A 25,738-nucleotide genomic window follows, 5' to 3' on the forward strand; every position below is an offset into this window, starting at 1 on the left:
TATTACCTTTTCAACTTACGTATTTGTCTCCTCTTGTTGTCTCTCTGGACCACTTCATACAACCGGCCGACTTGTATTAAAATGATGGAAGGTCACTAGTCCCCCACGAGTGTAGGGGCCGGCTACATGTGTAAAACATCCAACCTGCTTGTCAGGTGGTCCTGACCTTGTACTTTCTCTGCAGGCATCAAGTTCAAGCTGGTCCACTCATTAGGCGGGCCTCAATGTAAGAAACTGAGCGCCATAGTTCCATTATATCTTATGCTCTTTCCAACTTGATGAGTGAAACTGCGTGGGGTTGTTTTGGAGCCGGCTCAAAAATCATTTTCTGGGCATGAAAAAAGAAGGGAAAAAAATAATAATAACAACTGTTTCCTGGGAAACCATTTCCTCAAAAATGAGTTCTTAGAATTTTGAAGATATGTTGTTTACAGTTGTTTTTTAGGTCACAGAATACTATGATTGGACCAACTTTGGCTCAGTTCACTCGAAAATCATATCTTAGGAGATGAATTTTGCTATTATTACCATCCAAACACGATAATAAGAGCTTTTTTTTTTTTTTTTTTTGTTGTTGCTTTATGAATTTATGTTGGTGTTTAGGCTCTATATTGCAATTTACTTTTTAAGTTGTAGCTAAAAGAGACAATTTCACATTTAGGTTGCTTGCTCATAACAAATACCGGGAGAAATTTTGAAGAAAATCAATCCAACTTTCAAGAAAGTTAATCTTCATGGTGAGGACTATTTTTTAAGGCATGTGCCTTTATGTCATATTCGCATGTATTGAATAGATGGGTTAGATCAAAACCGTTTGTTTGATGGTTTGAATAGTAAGTGGGGCATGTTCCAAAAATTCACTGTGTTTTTGGACCATTAGAACATCTATTACTTGACATAAAAAGAAAAAATAATAATAATAATAACGAATACAAGTCTCCGCCTGTTTAATAGATGGTTAGGGTTGCTCCACCGATAATAATCTCGTTTAATAGCCAATCGATGGTGTGACCCATAGAATGAATGGTTTAGGTCATCATACGCATGTACCACATGTTTCATTCAGAACCTATACAAAGGAAGGCAGAGAGTCTCTGCCTCTCGCAATCTCATTGGTCCACCTCACCGCTCCTGCCATGTAGGACTAGCCCATCTGTTTCCGTTTCATATTAAAAAAAAAAAAAAGAAAAGAAAAAACGAAAATCTCTCTGCCGTCTTCCCTAACGGCAATGGCACCACTAACGGCGCTTTCCATTTCCGGTTCCGGAGATTTTTCAGAGATTTCTTCTTCTCTCATTTCTAATTTCAAATTCTTTTCTTTTATAGATGGATTTCATCAAAGCGGAAGAAAAACAGGGGTTTTTCCTTTTGACGATCGGAGGCCCTCTTTCCCCAATCTCTCACAATCCCTCTCGCCCATTTTCCACCGGGCAGCCGATAGTCGATTTCTACTATTTCGTCTATTCATCCATCGAAGATCCACCCCACCTCACAGGTATTTTAATTTTAAATTTTTATTTTTTACAGATTATTTATTTTATATATTTTATCCTCCATTCAAAATCCTTTTTCTTTTCCCAAGGCTATAGAAAATGACATATTTTACTTACTGGTATAAGCGATCATCGTATGATCTGCCTCCAATGCCTGCAGTATATCTTTTTTTTTTTTTTTTTCTAATGCAGATTATTAAATGAGGAACATTGGATGTTGTTTTTGAATTGCCTGTATGCATGTAGACTAATAGGAGATTTTCAGGATTCTTCCTATGGCGAATCCGAATTTTTAATGTTTTAAGTTGTTTCCACTTATGCATTGTTTCCACTTAATGTGATATAAAGATAGGTAACGTGGTTGGTGATAGATTTCTTCTGTTTTTATTTTTATGGTTTTATATTGATGATGATAGATTGATTTCTATGGCACATGTACGTTCTAAGTATGTCTTGTTTGTTTACCCTTATCTGAAATGAGTTGAGCACTCCTCTCGTTTGGTAGACAGCCTGAAAATGAGTTTAGCACTCCTCTCCCTCCAATATTAGTGGACATGAATCTAAAAGATCCATATCGAAATGGGTATTTGAAATTTGTATATTGAAATCCTAAAGCCCATTTTGAGGAGCATTAGACAAATAATCTGGATCACTAAACAAGGGGACCCACAAGTATCTAAATAAAAGCATTAGGACCACTAGTCCCATTTATTTTTTTTATACATGCAGCCCAGCAGATTCCTGAAACAGTGTTTTTGACCCATCTACACAGGAAGCTAGCTTGATGACAATACATGTTTATGGTCAAGCACAATGCCAAATCCCCATGTAATAAACATCCCTAACTACATATCTCCCTCAGCTAAAAGTACGAATCTAAAAGTTCCTGGGCGGAGCCTATGGATTTTGAATTCTTCCAGGGCCTATTCAAAAATTTGATTTTGTCTACATTAAACCCAGCCCATTGACATCCCTATGAGTAACAAACTTGCATGGTTATGTATCTATTTAGAAATTTGAAAATATTTTAGATCTTGAATTAAATCAAAGAGAAACATTAATACTTTATATGAGTGATATAAAAGTAATTAACATTAAACTGAGTTATGAGTCCTTGATGGACAAATATTTACGATTGTTTGATTATATGAATATGGGGACATTATTTAGACTGTTAGTTTTGACATTTCCACCACTGTTAGTTTTAGCTTTGGCCTTAGCTTTAGCTACAAGATATTGACATTTCCACCACTGTTAGTTTTGATGTTATTTTGCCACTATACAATAATTTGCAATCAGAACTAAAAATTAATATGCCATGTGTATGCATAAATTGATTAGATTATTGTTGTAAAGTAGGTCATTTATTTTCAAACACTATTTTTGCCTTTCAGGTCAATGGAAAGTATAAATTTCTTCAAATCATGCACACCACGTGAGGTGGAGGACACGTCTCAATCATAACCTCATATAGACATTGAATTAGAAATGGATATAAATGAATTAAGAAGTTCTAATTCATCTAGAGGTGATTTAGGTAAGTATGAAAGTGTATCGAATCTGAAAATTAGTATAGAATTTGAAACAGAGAAAGATGCATACGAGTTTTACAATAGTTATGGATACAAAGTCGGTTTTAGTGTTCGGATTAATATTAAAAGTATAGACCGCAAGACGAGAGAAGTGAAAATGAGAAATTTTGTCTGCTCTAGAGAAGGTAAACGATCATTTGATAAACGTAATGTAAATGTAAAGCAACACCGTAATGAAACAAGAACATGTTGTAAGGCATACATGATCATTAGGTTGAAAGTTAATGGTAAATATTAAATTATTAATTTTAATAGTGATCATAATCATATACTTGCTTCTCCAGAAGAATCACATTTACTAAAATCACAACAAATTAAAACTTTCTATAGCTCAAGTAATGGTAGCTGATGACTGTGATAGATCCAGTATAAAACTAAAATCAATATTTAATTTAATGAGCAGACAAGCTAGTGGTTGATAATATATTGGACATAATATGGTATATTACAAGAATTACTTACGGAAAAAAAGGCTGAATGCAATAAAACAATTTAATGCTGGGGGTCTACTGCAATTTTTCAAAACAAAGCAAGTTGAAGATCTAAAGTTCTTTTACTCTATTCAAATTGATTATAAAGATTGTATGACCAATATTTTTTGGATAAATGGAAGAATGATTTTAAATTACGATCGTTTTGGAGATGTGATTTATTTTGACACGACGTATAGAACAAATGAGTATGGATAGCCATTTGCACCATTTCTTAGTGTTAATCATCATAGACAAACAAATTTTTTTTTAGGCGTACTTTTATACGATGAAGCCATTGATTTTTCAGATTGTTGTTTAAAACCTTTTGTGATGTAATGTTTGGAAGAATGCCTCAAACCATTCTCACATATCAGGATAAGGCGATGTCAAGTGCAATTAAAACGAAATTAACAATAACAGTTCACTGTATTTATGTATGACATATGTTTCAAAATGCGTGCAAACATCTAAGTCATTTATTTAATTCTTCTCAATTTTTTGATAACAATTTTAGTAGATGTGTCTATGATTTTGATAATGAGGGTGAATTCCACCATGCATGGGAAAAAATGATTTAGAAATATGATCTTACAAATAATACATGGTTGCAACAATTATTTAATGAAAAAGAGAAGTGGGCATTAGTGTATAGAAAAAATGTATTTTGTGCTGATATGAAAAGCACACAACGTTGCGAAAGTTTGAACAAAGAGTTGAAGAGATACTTATATCTAGGGCAAAATATTCTCAGATTTTTTGAACACTTCGAATGATTGGTGGATGATAGAAGGAACGCCGAATTAGAAGCAAATTTCAAAACGATACAAAGTTCATCAACTGTGTTGTTTCCTATTAATATCTTGGAGCATGCAGCTAGTGTCTACACAACGAGCATTTTTAAATTATTCCAGTCTGAGTATATCAACAGTCTTGGTCAAACTGTTGAAAAATTAGAAGAGTCTGGGATGATGATTAAATACCAAGTACGTGAAAGTAAAAAGCATAGACTCCACATCATTACCGTGAACTCAACAGATGAATTTATTGAATGCAGTTACAGAAAGTTTGAATTTATGGGTATTTTATGTTCCCACACATTAAAAGCAACAAATCATACCCTCACAAGACTGCTAGCGAGATACATCTTAAAGAGGTGAACCAAAGAAGCTACTTCCATTTCCTTTCCATTGGTTAATAGAGATTGTGGCTTGGATGGAGACTCTAAGAAACTACGTTCTTATCGTTATAATAGCTTGATTTCCAACTTTGTTAAGTTGTCATCAATGGGTTGTGAAAGTGAAGAGTCATTTCAATGTGCTACTAAATATTCTGAGTTGATGCATCAAGAAATGCAAAAAATATTTAAAGAAAAAGCAAAATTAAAAGGAATATCTTCCATTGAAGATTGTTGCAATAATAACGAGAGTTATAGAGAGGATGATTGTGTAATTGTAAATGTTGACAATGCACAGTTGAAAGACAAAATCATTGAGATAAAAAAAGAAGCTCACGAAACAAGAATGAGGAATCTCAATGACTTTAACAAAGAAGATCGTGTAATTAAAAGAAAAGGAGCTGAAATTGATGAAGGTAAAGAAGAAGCTTATAAAATCAAGAGAAAAGAGCAATGTCGTGGTAGACGTAGATTTAAGAATTGTTTGGAAAAGGCAAAAACAAAGAAACGCCAAAAGAAATTGCAGAAAAGTGAACCAATGCTATACCCTACTAATGAAGATCTCAGAGATGCGTCAGATCCAATCCATTATCATACATGTCTCACAAAGGTACGTTGTAACTATCTTGATTTAATGTATAAATTTAAATATTTTAAAATCAATTAAACAATTAAATGATAAATTTATATTTATTTGTGAACTTGATTTTCATGTTGTTAGTTGTATTAGGGATACAATGGTGTTTGTTTGGATCCCGTGACTATGTACTTTCAATCAGCGTTATCTCATTCCGTCATTCAACCACATCAATCCGTGCAGGACCATCTCCAACCCTCGATTCACTTTCCTAATAATTTAAGTTTCACTCAATTACTTAAGGTAAGGAATTGCATTTATGATAAATTTAAATAATGTATATTAATTCTCTTATATTTTTATGATACTAACTTCGATTCATGGAATGATTAATATGCAGAATACTACAAATTACGCAGCATTCCAACATCCTGTGGCAGGTTGCAGTAGTAGTTCAATAATTGGAAGAGAAGGACAACAACCATAAAGGTTTTGTACTATTATGTAATGATGATGGTTGTTAGAGAGGAATAAAAACCATAAAGCTTTTGTGGGTTTTGCCTCTTGTTGGGCTGGTGATGATGAGATGGGCTTCTGGTTTTTAAAGAGTTGAATGTGATTGAGATTTCATATGTGGAAACTTATGGTGTTGCAATCAGGCTTTTGATGATGGGCCCCACTCTTCTTCAAGGAGCTGTTGCAAGAGGAGATGTTATAGTGCATTTCGATGTTTAGATTTTATTAGCCTTGGCCTATTTTGGTGAACTCTTTTTTTTTTTTTCTTTATCCATCCCATGGATTGTTGATACTGGGTTTTTTGTGTGTGTGTGTGTGTGTGTGTGATATTTGCTAATGGCAATGATTTTAGATAGTCATGAAGTGATTGTTTTAATCCCTTTTTTTAGGACCATTTGATTTAAAAATTTATCCCTTATGTCTTAGTGGCCCATCTAATGAATTGACAGCTTGATTTTTCCCAACCAGGTCATCTTTGTGGCTGGAGCATCAGGTGCACTTCCCTGATGTCTCCCATGGTGCAAAACAGCAGAATGTCTTAGTGGCCCATCTAATGAATTGACAGCCTGATTTTTCCCAACCAGGTCATCTTTGTGGCTGGAGCATCAGGTGCACTTCCCAGATGTCTCCCATGGTGCAAAACAGCAGAATGTCTTAGTAGATTCTGAAAACTGACTGTTCCCGGTCATGGCCTACTTCCAGCTTCGAAGGCATGAGCTTAATAATCTTCCCAGACACTTCCATGGAGAATCGTATGGAACATAACTGCCACATGTCTTGAGCTTTGTTTTCCTCTAAACAAAGGAGACATCTCTTTATTTATGTTATGCTTCGGTGCAATGGGATTTGCTTATTAGAAGTAGTTCTGGAAATATCAAATTAAGCGTTTTTTTTTTTCTCCTGTTTTCTTTTGAATGCCTAAGCTTGTACTCCTTGCTTTCATATAGGTCTTAGCAAATGAAGTAAACATCGGGTATGAGGATATGGGCAATCAGCAGGCAAGTGATCTCTCCTGCTCCCTACTGAATTTTGATGTCTCCATCCAGGGCAGTATATGATATATCATTACTTACAATCTACAGGTTCTGAAGTTTAATGGGACTCGGATCAGAAATATATGGCACCTAGCACATCTTGTTGACTGTAAGCGCTCTGCTGACTGTTATTTGTCCTGGAACTATATGGTCCTGGGCCTCAGTGATTGTACTGTTTGCTCTGGCTCACAGTTGTGAATGTGGGGCGCATGGTTTGGTGATCAGATTCCAGACCATTGATCTGATGGGCCAAAGCATGGATGAGGGATCCAAAAGGTTTTTCAGATTTGAAGATCCTGCTCTTAGATCTTTGGCCCCATTGAATGTGGACCATTGCCATAATTCTTTTCCCAACCATCTCTGTGGGCCCACTGCTTGAAAGTTTAGGACCAAATGGAGCCTAAGTCCCTTTTTAAACATATTAGATTCATTTGGTCGTCACAAGCCAAATGGAGCCTAAACCCCTTTTTAACTCTGCCAATGCAATTCCTTGCATTGCCGGTCCCAAGCCCGGGTAAAGGAGGAGGGAGAATGGGCATCAAGATGAGTTGTGTACTATTCATTCATTTGTATGATTGCAGCAGGTATTTTGAAGATATTGTTTTGATTGATTCAGTTCTGTTTTTCATTGCAGTTTGTGGTGTGTTTGCCATACATTCCATTCATAAGTTCACCCATATCCAGAAAATCAGACCATTCCAAAACACAGGCGGTTCACACGACACCCAATGATTGGGATGGGAAGCTCGCCATGCTAGAAATGCAATTGGACGAGATGCAGCTTCAATTCAAAGAAACTGAAAAGATGATAGTGAAGGAACAAGAGGCTATGAAGGAAGCAACAAACCTAATTCCTGTCATACATGAGGTCCCAGTCATTGAAAGTGTGCTGTTGGATAAACTCATGACCTTTGAAAATGACATACTGAAGGCGGGATTGCCATCTCAAGGAGTTTTGTGATGATTAACATAACATTTCAAATTAGTTTGCCTAAATTCCATGGGTGAACATGCATTTGCATTTCTAGCTACTTGCGATATTTAAGTCACTCACCATTAATTTATCGTAGGCCATGCTGAGCTCACTGGAAAAGAAGTTAGATGAAAGTGAAAGAAAGTGTGAAGAAACACAGAGGCTTAGTGAAGAAAGGCTTTGTATGGGGTACTATTAATTATTTGTATGGGGCCCCAATGAAAAGGATCCTGTTGTTATTTGATAGATGTTTTACTTTCCTTCAGGGACAAGGCTTCATGGTTGGGGTTCAGATAAATCCAATCTCAGGCATACCTTCTGGATATTTGGTAGATATTTTCAACTTCTCTTAGGACCCGTTTGGCTGGGTGGATTGGAATGGATTGAATGGTATTAGGGTGGATGGCATGGATTTCAAAGTAATGATGGTGTTGATAGTGGATTGTCTCAAAATCCATGGGATTGCTATATTCCGAATTGCTATATAGAGTCTGTTTGGCATGCCCAGCCAATCCTGGGATTAAACCTTCCATCCCTTCCAATCCCTCAAAGCAAACACGTCCCAGGAAAATTCGAACGGATTAGGGTGGATTGGATAGCATTTAAAGGTAATGGTGTTATCAGTGGATTGTCTTAAGATCCATAGGATTGCTATTTCCCGGGATCAGATCACCCGGTCTGTTTGGCATGCCCGGCTAATCCCGGGATTTAACTTCTAATCCCTTCCAACACCATCCAATCCCTTCCAATCTGCCCGGCCAAATGGGCCCTTCATGTCCATCATAGTAATCACCAATCTGCTCCAATTTAGGAATCCAGCTACATGCATGCTCTGATGAATTATTAGGACAGGAATTGCTGCAATATGTTCTAGATCATGTTGAAGATAAGAGGGTGGAATACTTGCTTGAGGTTAGTGGAATAGTGATGCAGGCTTTTTCTTTTAGTGCTCATGCTATATTCTCTTCAAATTTCTTTTAAGTAGTTGTATTTAATTGCTGAAAATGTGATACCGCAGAGATTGCTGGAGGCTCATGCAGAACTTCGACCTTTGCTTCTTAAATCTCAGGATCACTTAAAGGATCTATTATTTACTCATTTGGTGTCCACAATTGCCCTTGATTTTACGGCCGTTGGGAGGGGATATGAGGAACTGAATAATGGTGAACCAGAGGTGGATTATTGTTGGCATGTCCACAATTGGTTTCCATTGCACTATTTACTCATTTGGTGTCAATGTGTAGTATCTGAATATTTTACGAAATGTTGTCCAACTACAGATCATGTGCAAGATTCCCTTACAATGGGACTGTGGGTGTGTGAAATGTCTATAGAAATTGGATATCCTTGAACTCAAAATCAATCTGTAATCATGACCTTAAGCCCTCTAATGTCATAAGGATTAATCAGGTTGAGTGCAACCTCAAGGAGTAATCAGCTACGGATCTAATCTGTAGCTAAATATATATTGCTACGGATTTTATCCGTAGCTTTTTATCCTCTTTCTGGCACTGTATATTTCGAATTTCTTCACATATTTATTTTATCAAATTTCAACTAAAGAGGCCTCATCTCCAAGATTGCTCCGGTTAAGACCTGAATGATTGGATTTTCTTTTCAATTTAATTGGCAACCCCTTCACTTTATCTAATGAACCCCGTCACTTTATCCAGTAATCCAGTCACTGTCTAGCATTATTGTGTTTATTTAACCCATATCCAAATAATAACTAGCTAGCATGCAAATACATGTCCGGCAACCCATCACTTTTTTCAACAATCTTATGACAAGAACTTAGATAGAATGTTTAGCTTTATTGAGGCATATGTGGTCTGTCCGAAGACTATCAATAAGCCCTTTCTACCCTATCGAGACAAGAATCACACTCTCATCTTTCCAACCGAGGAATTTGTTGGAGTGTACTTTGTCTAATGAACCCCGTCACTTTGTCCGACAACTCGTCACTTTTTTCAACAATCTAATGGTTGGGTTGGATTGCAACGTCGTCACTGTTTCTAGTGAACCCCGTCACTTTGTATAAGTGAACCCCGTCACTTTGACTACTGAACCCCGTCACTTTGTCTATACCCCGTCACTTTGTGCCGCAACTTCGTCACTTTGTCTATCAACCTGTTACTTTGCGTAACTTCGCACTTTGTCTATCAACCCCATCACTTTGCTGCAACCCGTCACTTTTTTCAACAATCTAATGGTTGGGTTGGTTGCAACATCGTCATTATTTCTAGTGAACCCGTCACTTTGCACTACAACCCCGTCACTTTGTCTATTGAACCCGGTCACTTTGCACTGCCTCGTCACTTTGTTTATTAAACCCCGTCACTTTGGCAACTTCGTACTTTGTCTATTAAACCCGTCACTTTACCGCAACTTCTTCACTTTGTCCTATTGAACCCCATCACTTTGTATAAGTAAACCCCGTCACTTTGCACTACAACCCCATCACTTTGTCTATTGAACCCCATCACTTTGAGCAACTTCGTCACTTTGTCTATTAAACCCCGTCACTTTGTACAACCTTGTCACTTTGTCTATTAAACCCCGTCACTTTTTGCACTGCAACTTCTTCACTTTGTCTATAACCCCATCACTTTGTATAAGTGAACCCCGTCACTTTGCACTTCAACTCCGTCACTTTTTCTATTGAACCCTGTCACTTTGCACTGCAACTTCGTCATTTAGTCTATTGAACGTTGTCACTTTGCACTGCAACTTCGTCACTTTGTCTATTGAACCCCGTTACTTTGTTCAGCAACCCGTCACTTTTTTCAACAAATTAATGGTTGGGTTGGATTGCAATATCGTCACTGTTTCTAGTGAACCCCGTCACTTTGCACTACAACCCCGCTACTTTGTTCATTGAACCCCGTCACTTTGCACTGCAATTTCGTCACTTTGTCTATTGAACCCCGTCACTTTGTGCCGCAACTTCGTCACTTTGTCTATTGAACCCCGTCACTTTGCATTGCAACTTTGTATCTTTGTCTATCAACCCGTCACTTTGCTCAAAACCCCGTCACTTTTTCAACAATCTAATGGTTGGGTTGGATTAATATCGTCATTATTTCTAGTGAACCCCGTCACTTTGTCTATAGAACCCCGTCACTTGATACAATTTCGTCACTTTGTCTATTAAACCCCGTCACTTTGTCGCCGCAACTTCGTCACTTTGTCTATCAACCCCGTCACTTTGAGCAACTTCTTCACTTTGCCTATTGAACCCCATCACTTTGTATAAGTAAACCCCGTCACTTTGCACTACAACCCCATCACTTTGTCTATTCAACCCCGTCACTTTGTCTACACTTCGTCACTTTGTCTATTAAACCCCGTCACTTTGTATTGCAACTTCGCCACTTTGTCTAGTGAACCCCGACTTTGCACTGCAACTTCTTCACTTTGTCTATCAACCCCGTCACTTTGTATAAGTGAACCCCGTCACTTTGCACTACAACCCCGTTACTTTGTCTATTGAACCCCATCACTTTGCACTGCAACTTTGTCACTTTGTCTATTGAACCCCGTCACTTTGCACTGCAACTTCGTCACTTTGTCTATTGAACCCCATCACTTTGTTCGGCAACCTGTCACTTTTTTCAACAATCTAATGGTTGGGTTGGATTGCAACATCGTCACTATTTCTAGTGAACCCCGTCACTTTGCACTACAACCCCGTCACTTTGTCTATTGAACCCTGTCACTTTGCACTGCAACTTCGTCACTGAGTCTTCTGAACCCCGTCACTTTGTACTGTAAACTCATTACTTAGTCTAGTGAACCCTGTCACTTTGTACTGCAACCTCGTCAGTTTGTCTAGTGGAACCATGTCACTGTCTGTCAACCTGTCATTTTTTTCAACAATCTAATGGTTGGGTTGGATTGCAGCCTCGTCATTGTGTCTAGTAAACCCTGTCACTCTGCACTGCAACCTCGTCTCTACGTCTACTGAACCCCGTCACTTTGTATTGCAACCTCGTCACTTAGTCTAGTGAACCCCGTCACTTTGTACTGCAATCTCGTCAGTTTGTCTATTGAACCCCGTCAATTTGCACTGTAACTTCATCACTTTGTCTATTGAACCCCGTCACTTTGTATAAGTGAACCCCGTCACTTTGCACTACAACCCCGTCACTTTGTCTATTGAACCCCGTCACTTTGCACTGCAACTTCGTCACTTTGTCTATTGAACCCCGTCACTTTGCACTGCAACTTCGTCACTTTGTCTATTGAACCCCGTCACTTTGCACTGCAACTTCTTCACTTTGTCTATTGAACCCCATCACTTTGTATAAGTGAACCCCGTCACTTTGCACTATAACCCCGTCACTTTGTCTATTGAACCCCGTCACTTTGCACTGCAACTTCATCACTTTGTCTATTGAACCCCGTCACTTTGCACTGCAACTTCTTCACTTTGTCTATTGAACCCCATCACTTTGTTCGGCAACCCGTCACTTTTTTCAACAATCTAATGATTGGGTTGGATTGCAACTTCTTCACTTTGTCTATTGAACCCTGTCACTTTGTCTATTGAACCCCGTCACTTTGCACTGCAACTTCGTCACTTTGTCTATTGAACCCCGTCACTTTGTTCGGCAACCCGTCACTTTTTTCAACAATCTAATGGTTGGGTTGGATTGCAACATCGTCACTATTTCTAGTGAACACCGTCACTTTGTATAAGTGAACCCCGTCACTTTGCACTACAACCCCATCACTTTGTCTATTGAACCCCGTCACTTTGCATTGCAACCCCGTCACTTTGCACTGCAACCTCGTCCTTTGCACTGCAACCTCGTCACTTTGTCTAGTGAACCCCGTCACTTTGTCTAGTGAATCTCATCACTTTGTAATATAACCTCGTCAATTCATTAAGTGGAACCAGGTCACTTTGTCCGGCAACCTGTCACTTTTTTCAACAATCTAATGGGTAAAAATGATGCAGGTCCGAAGATCCAGTGGACCACACCGAAGGAAGCTGTAGTGATAATGACACCCACCGTTGAAACCGTTGAAACCTTTCTAAGGGCTATCGTCACTTTTTTTTTTTTACCATCCAACCTATTCATAAGGTCATGTAGACGTGGATGAAGTGGAAAAAAAAAATGTGATATTTGATCTGAAACTTATCCAGCTCCCAAGAAGTTTGTAATGGTGAACGTTAAATCCCCACTTTGTGGTCCGCTTAAGCCCTTTACCCGTCTCATTTTTTTGGTTCATACTTTAAAATGATATAAGATAAGTGATGGACGGCGTGGATAAAACACTTACATCACCCCGCCGTCGAGTCCCCGTACCCTTCTTATGCCCTGAAGATTTCTATAAATAACGAAATGGCCTTGACATTCATATTTTATACTCTGGCAGAGTTGGAAGCTTGATACATGGGCACTCAGGAAATTTACTCAGGTCATATGTTCAAAGTCAAAACATTTTAATGGTGAAAGTCATGTTTCTCAGTCACGATCTCAAAGATCAGATTTGTTGAGAAATCCTAACCGCGGATTGATGGAAGCTTAATTTTTGTTTCCTGATGCATCTAAACTGGGTCCCGACAGTTTAATTTGAATTCATTTTAAGCCATGTGTGCATTTTTTAATAATTTCTAAGCGCATGCATATCACCCATCACACACGGTCGGAGTATCTATTCTCTTCTATTTACAACTTTATATGTTTGCTACAATACATGCGGATGCACTGAAATTTTTGCCTAGCATTAGTTGCGTAACTAGGATAATCACTGCTATCGCTGATGTATGAATCCTGTGCACAGTTCTGCAGTTATAATATGGGCCTGAAGTATCCAAAGTTGACATTTCAAGCCTGCCTGGTAGATAACTAATTAATATAAGTGGGTCTGACCCTACAAACCAAATTTGTTGATTTTAATCCCACAAGGCTTCCTACTTTAAAGCAAGAATGAAACTTGATAGTTCAATTCATACAATTCAAATCAAAACTTGTAGACTCCAATTGAACAATTTGAATTGTCCATTAAATCCAAAACACATTTAACAGGCCACCACAAAAAAGAAAAAAGAAAAAAGAAAAAAACAGAAGCCTTTATCAATCCTTGATTTGGCCCTATTGCACCTGTTGCCTGATTTGGTTTTATTGTATTGATAGGATGATCCAATCCATAACTTGGATACTCTAATTGAACAATCTAAACTGTTAACAGGCTACCATGCAACAATTGCATTCATTGGACCTTTAAAAAAAAAAAAAAAACTCCTGAGAAGATCATCCCCAGCCACATTTGAGCAGAAAGAGCTCCATATAGCTGTTATACTCCTTGCGAATTGTTATCAACCGACAAGCCTGTCAAAAGAAAAAAAAAATGAAAGAAATGAAAGAACTTAGAAACCTGCTTATGAAATGATTTATTTTGCACATGATTTTCTTCTTGCTTATGAAATGATTTATATTGCACATGATTTTCTTCCTGCTTAAAAATGATCATCAACCATAATTCAAGATACAAAATTCATGATTAAGATGATCTAATCCTAATGCACCCAATCAATGAAAGCAATAGTTTTCAAACATCCACCTAGCAGGACCTACCATGGTAAAAACTAATTAATCTTAAAAATGTTCTATGCACTACAATCTAGCCTTCGTGAATGATTCACTAACAACCTTCAATATCAGCTTGGAGCCATGAACATAGATTCTCCCTCTTACAGTACATGTAAGATAGCAATCATATGACAGTTAGCCCCAATGCTTTCACTGATAAAGGAGAATTTTGGCCTGAATTCCATCCACAACAAGACCCATCATGAATACAAGCAAAGCATATTTGCATCCCGCAACAACTATGATAATAATAAAAAATAAAATCAAAGCACATACCTTCCATTAAAAAGAGCAACATGATTGTAAGTATGTTTCATACTACATGTCACATTACTGTGGTGTAATCATTTTGCCCAGCATCAGTTGTGCAACCAACTTTTTTCGTTCAAAATTCATTGGCCCCGATGATGAAAGTGGATCGTAAGTATGTTTCATAAATTTTGTATAAGAAAAAGGAAAAAGAAAAAAGAAAATTTACCGAGTTGAAATCAAATACATCTCCACGGGAAAGACATTCCATAAATTTCATTAAGTAGACACCACAATCAACCCTGCTAATACCATACAAAGATAGATAAATATCATTAAATAAGAGTAAATTCATATTTTAAATGGAAAATGACTTACGAATTTGGTTGCTGGGGGCATTCTTGGTCTATAGAGACAGTAAATCCATCACATTCTATTTCACAATTTTTTAATAAATGGATCTTCAAACGTGAAACCTACATTTATAATGAAGAAGTATTAAGTACTTTCACAATCACAATTTTTTAAGTTGAATGTTCTTCCATTGAACAAAGTAATATACATACCATCGTATTGATGTAGGTTGATGTTTGGTGACCTTTGAGAGAGCTGTAAATTGAAAATATTTTTCTCTTTAAGTCAATGACAAGCAAGTACCAATGGGACATTTCATTCAATGGGATCATAATTTTTTCTTTACTCTTTAGATCGTAAGGAATCTTCCTTATAATACATTCAATTTTTACATCATTACGATCATAATATATATCTTCAATTTTCTTGTCTCCTTTCGCTATAATTCTCGTTGTACACACATATTTCTGCAATGGTAAAATTTAAGTAAAATTAACATCATTTAAACATAAATTACTTATATATGATAATTTTGTTACACATATAAATGAGGAAGCTTACATGAAACCATGCGTTGAAGAAGTGACATTTTAACAAATTATGCCCACCACTATTTTCTCGAATAGCCATCAATTCAGTATACTTGGATATAACCTGCATCGAATTTAACATTTTAATAAATTAAGTCATATACATGAATGATGGATCATACCTCCTTGTAATATAACATTTAAATTATACCTCAGATGGCGGCCAAGGCTCCAATTGGTTGTGGGAAGACGTTTCATTTCTAGAATCACTCCTTTTCAATGGCCATTTACCCCCACCTCCAAGAAATCCCCCATTCTCATTGGCCCGGATAACATCAAAAAATTGAGCATTTATCATCATTCACCTCCAAGGACTCCATGTGCAAACAATCAAAATTCACTCCAACCATGTTGAGCTTCCATATTTAAGATTCTCCTTCATTTTCTTCGGAATAAATCATGATCCTTGTTAGCAATACTCAAGTTTAAAATCCTTATTTTAATTTAATTTTATTTTTTTAAGCGTAAATTGACTAAATGTTTAAAACTCTGTATTTTTAGCAAGATAGGCATTAATAAATAAATATTTGGACAAACCAAAATAAAACTCCATATTTTAAAGAAGATGGGCAGATAGTGAAGATTTCAGAAGAAACAGATCAATTTGTATGGGGAATACTTCCAAAGGAAGGATTTAACAGAGGCAAAAGATAATATTAACCCACTATTCGATTACCTTTATAATAGTTGCTTATACATTTAGAAATTTTAATCGTTTTAATTGAAATATTCACCCTCAACCTTATTTTAAATATAACAAACCCATATGCATATATAGCTGGCTTTTTGTTTTTTTGTTTTTTTAAAATTTTTTTTTTTTTGTTTGTTTTTTTTCCATTTTATTGAATTGGAACCATGTTAAACCCAAACTTTTCATTCTCCGTATTTCTGGGTTTTTGCTTTCTTTCTTCTACCAAACTTTGACTAAAATTTTAATGATAGAGACTTATTTAAACAAGAACGTTTCCCCCTACTATTCTTTTGACGTCTTGTGTTTGCTAAATATGGTCTTGAGTAACTAAGCATAGCCCATGTTAGATGGAGCCACCTCATAGAATTCATGTATAATGAGGTCTTGTTTTATCATATAAATATTGTTAGCGCCTCTCAAAACTCTTGTCGGGGAGAAAAATCAATGTTCTAATGTTATCTGCCTATCCTACTCATTCTTCAGATTGATTTGCAAGCGATTCTATCAGTTCTTCCTCTTCCTCTGAGTCAAGGAGTCCTGTTATCCCTTCTCCAACAGCTAGAATGCGATATTGGAAACAATACCTCCCAGAAGCTAGATTGGATGGTAGACGTTGTTGTTGCTATAGATCCAGTGGACCCAACAATTGCGGCGCACGGGCGACCAATATTTGAACAGGTTCATCAGATATTGGACCACCAGCGGGTGCTCCCGACCACCACCACAGCTGAAAGAAGCAGCATCCGCCTCATAATGTGTGCAATCAATTCAGTATTGAAGACCTGCAAATGACATTTCTCTTTCTCATTTGTACACAAACTGTTCAGGCCTTTTGGCTGTTGCAGAAGGACGTACAGAAAACAAGGAAGAGGGTGTGTGTGTGTGTAAAGAATAGGAGAGTTTGAGAAAAGTTGGGGCTCGTTTGGCACCTTTTTAATTGGAATGCATTGTGATCCAATTCACGATTACAATGGAATCCATGTGAATCAGAATCCTTAGTTGAATTTGGCAGCTTGTAATTGGAATGCGCTTTAATCCCAAAAAAAAATTGTATTTAGATGTCCGTCATGAATGTGTTGGAACTCTTTAGTATATTCATAGGAACCTTAATTTGATTAGTTAAATCTGCTTTAATATCGCAAATTAGTGTATATATATGATGTTTGACAGAATGATCGTAGTAAGCCTATTGAAATATATATTTTCACCTAAGATGAGGAAATTCCGAGCCTCTAGTAGGCCGAAAACCTAGGGATCACAAACGAGTGACTTGTCAATGTTTTTTAACTGTGCATTTAAATTACCTATGTCTGGACAGTTTCGATCATTCAATTGGTGTGATTTAAGTGATGCAATTGCTGAATGAATTGTTTCGGGGTATCATTAGCATGCCAAGTGTATGGTATATTAGTAGCCTAATAACACCTTTGTTACTCGTGCAACTCTCTTACTTTTAAAAGAGGGGCAAGATAGCCATTTCACACCAATTAGCTTGAATTCATGACAAAATAAAATGATCTCAAAACACTCCAAAATATGTGTTTTCATTTACCTTTGAATCCAAGGCAGTAAAAACACCATTTTGGTGCATTTACCTCCAATTGCCTCTAATAACACCCAATTCTAGGGTGCTTAACAGGCTATGAGTATTATTCCTCTCTTTTTACTCTGAAAAACTCTCTAGATTGGAATGCCTTTAATGAAAGAATACCTCCTTTTATGAAAAGAGAGGGATGGGAAGGGATGGAGAGGATATGTGAGGAGTTTGAATGAAGTAGGGTTTATCCTTATTACATTCGATCTATCCTATTTCAAACCTCTTCTCTTTGAATTTAAAATTCAAAATTTTAAGTTTGACAGAAAATTGAAAGGCGGATATCGGAGAGTAAATTACGTGGGACCAACCCACTAGTGGTTACAAGAGTGGGCCCAATAGGCCTATATCCTGAATTCAGGTTTTGATGACCCACCATTTAGAACTTTTCACATGCACTAGTTGAAAATAAGATTTCCACAATGAGGGTAAACAAACAAGACATACTTAGAACGTACATGTGCCATAGAAATCAATCTATCATCATCAATATAAAACCATATAAAATAAAAACCAAAGAAATCTATCACCAACCACGTTATCTATCTTTATATCACATTAAACAATGCATGAGTAGAAACAAATTAAAACATAAAAAAATCGGATTCGCCATAGGAAGAATCCTGAAAATCTCCTATTAGTCTACATGCATATAGGCAATTCAAAAACAGCATCCAATGTTCCCCATTTAATAGTCTGCATTAGGAAGAAAAAAAAAGAAGAAGATATACCACAGGCATTGGAGGCAGATCATAAATAATCTGTAAAAAATTAAAAAAAAATTAAAATACCTGTGAGGTGGGGTGGATCTTCGATGGATGAATAGACGAAATAGTAGAAATCGACTATCGGCTGCTCGGTGGAAAATGGGCGAGAGAAATTGTGAGAGATTGGGGAAAGAGGGTCTCCGATCGTCAAAAGGAAAAACCTCTCTTTTTCTTCCGCTTGGATGAGATCCATCTCTAAAAGGAAAGAATTTGAAATTAGAAACGAGAGAAGAAGAAATTCTGAAAAATCTTCGGAACTGGAAATGGAAAGTACCGTTAGTGGTGCCATTGCTGTTAGGGAAGACGGCAGAGAGATTTTCGTTTTTTTTTTTTTAAAAAAAAAAAAAAATATGAAACGGAAACAGATGGGCTAGTCCTACGTGGCAGGAGCGGTGAGGTGGACCAATGAGATTGCGGGAGGCAGAGACCCGGAGGCAGAGGATCCCGACTCACCTTCTAGACATTGGGGGAGGTCAGTCGGGACGCGGTTTGGCTAGTGACACTGCCACCAGCAAGGTGGCCAGTGGTCGGTGCTCTGTGGGCCCACCATAGTTTATATGTTAATTAATCCACACCGTCCATCCATTTTTATAGATCATTTTATGGCTCTAAACCAAAATTAAGATAGATCTAAATTTCAGGTGGACCACACCACAGTAAAACAATAGTAATCGAACGCCCACCATTAAAAACTTCATAGGGCCCACTGTAATGTTTATTTGAAATCCAACCTGTTGATTAGGTCATATAGACCTGGATGAAGGTAAAAAAACAAATATTAGTTCAATCCAAAACTTTTGTGGCCGCGAGAAGTTTTAAATGGTGGGCATTCAACAACACTTTGTGGTCCACTTGAGATTTGCATCCACATCATTTTTGGATTGATGCAATAAAATGATCTGAAAAAAATGAATGGACAGCATAGATGAAACACATATTATTCGCGTGTACCCCAAGAGCAGAGTTGCGATGTAGTAATAATCTCGGTGAGACCAAGGTCATGCCCACAAGAACTGAATAGGTGTAAATTTCTGAACTAATTAAGTATTAGAATTAGAAACTGAACTTAAAACTATAATTGAAGAGATATTGTTGTGAAGTGAAACTATCAATAAAAGAAATGCTGAGCACCAAGGATCCACTTGTAATTATCTTAATGCTTTCTTACTTAATTCAATCAAAACTTCAACTAGAATCAAAGTCATAATCTATCTAGTGATAGAGCGGTTAAAACATCATAAACAGTTTCAAATAAATTTTGAACATTCATAGTATTAGTTCCTCATGTAATTATCTTATTAAATTGATTGTAAAGATTTCAAAGCATGCCCATAGTCAATAGTAAAACAAAGAATCCTACAGATCAAATAATTATAAATAGAAAAAAAAAAAACATTTAGAGAATTCCTAAGCATCCACCGTGCCTAAAGTGAATGATATATCAAAGTAATAATTAAAATACTTCTTAAATTCAAACCATAAACTATGAAATATTCAACATGAAGATCATAACTTGAATCAAAGTAAGAAAAATATTAAAATAAACTATAAGCTTCACCTCTTAGCTCTAGCGGAGAGAGTAGCCAATCCTAGACATGATTAAACTAAAAACTCTTAAGAAAAATATGAAAAACTAACTAAAGAGGGAGAAAGAACTCCTTGGAAGCAACGCCACCCTTTGCTCCAATCTTTCAACCATAATTCGTGCTTAGAATGCATTAAAGAACCTCTTTAAATAATTTTTGTTGGACCAACTTTGCAAATCGCCTCAATTTTACACACTTTAAGCAGCTTCGATGACTCTTCAATGTTATCGAATGTGTGAAGTTGAGTTGGATTTGAATTTGAAAATTAAGCGCCTTTTTGCACTGCATATAAGTCTCTGATGTCATCGTCCGACCTTCAATGTCATCAAACTGAGATTCGATGTCATCGTAAATCGCCCTGAACAGTCCAACGAGTTGAGCTCAAAATTCTTAATTCATTGATGTCATCGAACTAGCTTCAATGACATCGAACTTCTCTTCAATAGGATCGAAGGGTCTTCAATGTAATCGTAAATTGCTCCCAATTGTCCGGTGACCAAACATGATTTTCTTTGATAATTTCGATGTGATTGATCCTCCTTCGATATTATCGAACACTTACTTCGATGTCATTGAAGTGTGTTCAATGTCATCAACAGTCAAGTTCAACAACCTCTGAATTCTACATTTTGCAAACTTGAATTCATTCATTCTCCACTTTGACTTGGATCTTAGACCCTTGAAATTTTCATTCTTGGCCTCCAAAGATCCATCCTAGCTTTGACAACTCTTGAGCATCAAATCCATACTTTTAGCATCCGTTTCACCTTATGCTCTCAAAATTACCTCGCAAGAGAGAATATGCATGATAAGTTCACTTAAACACATTCATCCTGGTAAAACCAAATTACAATGGGGAGAAATTATGCAATATTCCACGCTCACATAAATCATTGTGGGGCCCACGGAGCACCGACCCCTGGCCATTAGCTAGTGAATGGGTTACTAGCCCATCTGTTTCCGGCCAGTCCTTGCATTTAAATAGAATTGAATTTACTTGCAGCTTCATCATCTTTTTTGGACTAAAATACCCTTGCAGAGGATCCGGAATCGGCTATAAATGGTGTAGATGTTTTTCCTTATTCATCATCTCATCTCCATATAAATCTCATATGGACCACACCACAGGAAAACAATGGTGATTGGATATCCATCATTAAAGTCGTTCTAAGGCCCACCGTATTGTTTATTTGACATCCAATCTATTGGTTTGGTCATAAAGACCCAGGTGAAGGGAACAATCAAAGATTAGCTTGATCCAAAACTTTTATGATCCCTAAAAAGTTTTTAATGGTCAACATTTATTCAACACTGTTTCATGTAATGTGGTCCTCTTGAGATTGGGTTATACCTCATTTTTTGTCTCAGACCATAAAATGATCTAGAAAAATAGATGGACGGCATGGATGAAACATATACATCATGGTGGGCCCACGAGCACCAAGTGGCAGGGGAGTAGCCAATACGTTTCCAATGGAAACCGTGTACGCGGATTTACTGGGGAAAGCCTTTTGCATGAAGTTCCAACGCTGGATGTATGGTGGGGTCCACCGTGATGTTTATAAGAATTCCAATCCATTCATCCATTTTTAGAGCTCATTTTAAGACATGTAAACAAAAATTAGGATGATCAAAACCTCAACTAGGCCATACAAGATGAAACAATGGAGAAAGAAATTCCTACCGTTGAAACCTTCCTGGGCCTCTTGACGTTTATATGCCATCCAAACTGTTTAAAAGGTCATTTTTACTAGGATGAAGTGAAAACACCAAAATATTAGACCGATGCAAAACTTTTGTGGCCATATAAATATTTCAACGGTGGACACTAAATCCCCGCTGTTTCCTCTCGTGTGGCCCATTTGAGTTTTGTATATTCATTAGTTTTGGTATGATGTCCTAAAATGATATCTAAAAATGGATAAACGGGTTAGATTTATCACAAACGTCACAGTAGGCCCATCTGGAATCCTTGCGCGGGATCTTACTGCAAAAACGTGAAATCGGATTGCGTACCGAGTCTTATCGTACTGAGTAAACTCTATTGGGCCCATTGTGAATTCATGTGGTTTATCCACGCCGTCCATCTATATTTTCATATCATTTTAGGAGTTGAGCCCAAAACTAAAGTATAACAAAAGCTCAAGTAAACCATACCAAAGGAAACAATGGAAGTATTGATTTTCACCATTGAAGTATTTCTATGTCCCCAAATATTTTTATTTTTCATCCAAACTGTTCATAAGATCACAAAGCCATGGATGAATGGAAAAAACAAATATCATCTTGATATAAAACTTCCGTGGGCCCCAAAAACTTTTCAACCGTAGAATTCAATTCACACGGTTTCAGGTGGTGTGGTCCACTTGATCTTTGGATATGATTAATTTTTGTTGTAAAACCCTAAAATTAGATGATAAAAGAGATGGATGGAGTTGATACAATGCAGGAATGACAATAACGGTGGGCTCCACAGACTTTGCTCATTACGTTTACCGTACTGAGATACTCAGTGCGCAAATCGCTTCGGTTTAACGTCTCCGTTACGGTTCTTATTAAATGTATCTTTTAATATATTTAAAAAATTAATGACGTGGCACTTACAATGACGTTGTCCAATGAAAACGCTGGAGGCAGGGAGTTCCTGCCTCCGGGAGGCAGAGGATCCGCACTCTTTTCCTTATTCATCATCTCATCTCCAATCCACGTAATGGAGTTCCCACATTCAAATCTTAAGGTATTTTGGTCATTTACTCTCTTCCGTGCAATCCTTCTCTCTTCCATCCTCTCCTCCTCACCCTCGATATTTACGTTGAAAAATGAGACCGATCGACTCGCATTGCTCGCATTCAAAGATGGTATTTCCGAAGATTCTCAAGGAGTTTTGACCTTATGGAATAATTCTCTCCATTTCTGCCAATGGGAGGGAGTCACATGCAGTCGCACCCATCATCAAAGGGTCACGATCTTGAACCTCACGGGCCACAGTTTGGTGGGCCACCTATCACCTCACTTGGGAAATCTCTCTTTCCTGAGAAGAATCGATCTCTCAAGCAACAAATTCCAAGGCCAAATCCCACAAGAAATCACCCGTTTGTTCCGTCTTCAGATTCTCAACCTTGAAGAAAATTCACTCCAAGGAGAAATTCCATCCAATCTGAGCTACTGCTCAGAACTCATATTCATTAACATCGCATCAAATCAGCTCACTGGAAAACTTCCTGCCGATCTTGGCTCTTTATCAAAGCTCACCAATCTTAATGTCGGCCTCAACAATCTCACAGAAAGCATTCCACCTTCATTTGGGAACCTTTCCTCTCTCACAACTCTTTATCTATGGCGTAACAATTTCAGTGGGCAAATTCCAAACCAGCTTGCCCAATTATCAAGCATGATCTATTTTCAATTATCTGTAAATCAGTTCTCAGGTACAATTCCTCCGTCGATTTGTAATCTCTCTTCCATCCAGTGGTTTGGCGTGGCAGGTAATCAGCTGCATGGAAACATTCCATCCAACATAGGCCTTACATTTCCTCACCTGCAAGGTATTTTGCTAGGAGGAAACCAATTCACTGCAAAGGTTCCAATTTCATTGACCAATGCGTCTGGACTCCGTTTTATCGATTTTGCCTTCAACAATTTAAGTGGACCAGTGCCAGTGAATCTAGGGAGTCTTCCGGCTCTCTACATTTTCAGAATCGCAGAGAATCAGCTTGGAAGAAGGGAGGGTGATGACCTGATCTTCCTTACTTCACTGACTAACTGCACTCATTTAGAAGAGATAAGTGCAGGCAATAATAATCTGTATGGCGAGTTGCCTGTGTCCATTGCTAATCTCTCCTCCCAGTTAAGACAATTACTCTTAGGAGGAAACCAGATATATGGATCCATTCCAAAGGTAATTGAGAATCTCGTTAGCTTGATTGGACTTTCTTTGTTAGATAACGTCTTGAAGGGTACTATTCCAGGCAGCATGGGGAAGCTTAATAGATTGCAAGCATTGTATCTTCATGGAAATAGTCTTTCGGGCAAAATTCCATCTTCAATAGGTAACATCACTCGATTGAACGGACTTACGCTGTATGGAAATAATTTCCATGGAAACATACCATCAACGTTCGGGAACTTGAGGTTCATGGAATTATTGTATCTTTCAGCAAATAACCTCACAGGTACGATAGTCAAGCAAATCAGTGGGAAATTTATCAACTTGTCTGGTAATTCATTCACTGGATCCCTGGTAATGGAAGTGGCTAATTTGGAAAATCTTTGGGGATTGGATGTCTCGAAGAATAAACTATCGGGTGAAATTCCAGAAACATTGGGAAATTGTCAAAGCTTGGAAAACCTACGTATGAATGGTAACTTGCTTCAAGGAACCATTCCACAGTCCTTAAGTGCTTTAAAAGGTATAAGATTTTTGGATCTTTCAAAAAATAACTTTTCTGGGCAAATTCCAAAGTATTTCGAAGAATTTCTTTTCTTAGAGCGTTTGAATTTGTCATTCAATAATTTCGAGGGTGAAGTGCCCAAAGAAGGAATCTTTAAAATTGCGAGCGCAATTTCAGTTGTTGGAAACAGCAAACTCTGTGGTGGTATACCAGAACTACAGTTGCCGGCGTGCGTTAAGCAAGCTTCTAAGAAACGACGAAATTCGTTTGCTCGCCGAGTAAAAATCACAGTTATTATTACGGTTTCATCTTCGATTCTCTTGTTGTGTATCTCTGCGGCGCTTTGTTGGAGAAGAAATCCTCCAAAGAAAGTTTCTTCTCTGTCAACTGTAGAGAATCAGTGGTTACAAGTTTCTTATGCAGATCTCGTTCAAGCAACAGATGGCTTCTCTTCAGCTAATTTAATTGGTGTGGGAAGTTTTGGTTATGTATATAAAGGAGTTCTAGAACACTTTCAAACATTTGTTGCAGTGAAGGTACTCAACCTCCTACAACAAGCAGCTTTCAAGAGTTTTGCAGCCGAATGCGAAGCATTAAGAAATATACAACATCGAAATCTTGTCAAGATCTTAACAATTTGCTCAGGCATTGATTTTTATGGCAATGATTTCAAAGCTCTGGTCTTTGAGTACATGCCTAATGGTAGTATGGAGAAGTGGTTGCATCCAAATGTAGATGAACAACCTCAATTTTTGAGGAATTTGAATCTTACTCAGAGGCTAAATATAGCCATTGATGTGGCTTCGGCATTATATTATCTTCATCATCATTCCCAAGTACCGATCATCCATCGTGACCTAAAACCAAGCAATGTTCTTCTTGATGATGATATGGTTGCCCATGTGGGTGACTTTGGTTTAGCAAGGTTCTTGTCAGAGGCTGCAGAAAGTTGCTCCCAAATTCAAACTAGCACATCTGGGATTAAGGGATCGATTGGGTATATTCCTCCAGGTAGGGTTTTTAATCCTCCTTTTGTTTTTCATTTTTATTCATTTATCTTGCAAAATTATTGGTAATTTTCC

General features: G+C 37.4%; 3 protein-coding genes and 1 long non-coding RNA gene across 6 annotated transcripts; 3 read left to right on the top strand and 1 right to left on the bottom strand.

Annotated features, from left to right (window-relative positions):
- The first annotated feature begins 1,189 nt into the window (after nt 1-1,189).
- Nucleotides 1,190-6,069, top strand: LOC131217035 (uncharacterized). 3 transcript variants are annotated; one of them, XR_009157161.1, is made up of 5 exons: nt 1,190-1,495; nt 1,686-1,952; nt 5,204-5,342; nt 5,463-5,612; nt 5,710-6,069. XR_009157161.1 is itself a non-coding variant. In XM_058211722.1 (4 exons), the coding sequence occupies exons 1-3, from the start codon at nt 4,842-4,844 to the stop codon at nt 5,794-5,796; spliced, it is 738 nt and encodes a 245-aa protein (XP_058067705.1). In that variant the 5' UTR covers nt 4,754-4,841; the 3' UTR covers nt 5,797-5,803; nt 5,969-6,063. The 3 variants fall into 3 exon arrangements, 2 of the variants coding, with proteins under 2 accessions (XP_058067705.1, XP_058067704.1); XM_058211722.1 differs by lacking the exons at nt 1,190-1,495; nt 1,686-1,952 and having other exon boundaries at nt 4,754-5,342; nt 5,710-5,803; nt 5,969-6,063; XM_058211721.1 differs by lacking the exons at nt 1,190-1,495; nt 1,686-1,952 and having other exon boundaries at nt 4,754-5,342; nt 5,710-6,067.
- A 1,817-nt stretch (nt 6,070-7,886) lies between these two features.
- Nucleotides 7,887-8,925, top strand: LOC131217037 (uncharacterized). Its single transcript, XR_009157162.1, has 3 exons — nt 7,887-8,161; nt 8,707-8,744; nt 8,851-8,925. It is a non-coding gene; the product is annotated as an uncharacterized LOC131217037 (long non-coding RNA).
- A 5,170-nt stretch (nt 8,926-14,095) lies between these two features.
- On the bottom strand, nt 14,096-15,925 carry LOC131217601 (ubiquitin-like-specific protease ESD4). Its single transcript, XM_058212542.1, has 6 exons — nt 15,779-15,925; nt 15,599-15,691; nt 15,250-15,504; nt 15,062-15,159; nt 14,913-14,985; nt 14,096-14,173 (listed from the first exon to the last, which is right to left on the bottom strand). The coding sequence occupies exons 1-6, from the start codon at nt 15,923-15,925 to the stop codon at nt 14,096-14,098; spliced, it is 744 nt and encodes a 247-aa protein (XP_058068525.1).
- A 7,050-nt stretch (nt 15,926-22,975) lies between these two features.
- Nucleotides 22,976-25,452, top strand: LOC131217602 (putative receptor-like protein kinase At3g47110). The gene is made up of 2 exons (XM_058212543.1): nt 22,976-25,358; nt 25,433-25,452. Exons 1-2 carry the CDS (start codon nt 22,976-22,978, stop codon nt 25,450-25,452), a joined length of 2,403 nt encoding a protein of 800 aa, XP_058068526.1.
- The last annotated feature ends 286 nt before the right edge of the window (nt 25,453-25,738 follow it).

Source organism: Magnolia sinica, chromosome 10, assembly GCF_029962835.1.
Source record: "Magnolia sinica isolate HGM2019 chromosome 10, MsV1, whole genome shotgun sequence".
Taxonomy (NCBI): domain Eukaryota; kingdom Viridiplantae; phylum Streptophyta; class Magnoliopsida; order Magnoliales; family Magnoliaceae; genus Magnolia; species Magnolia sinica.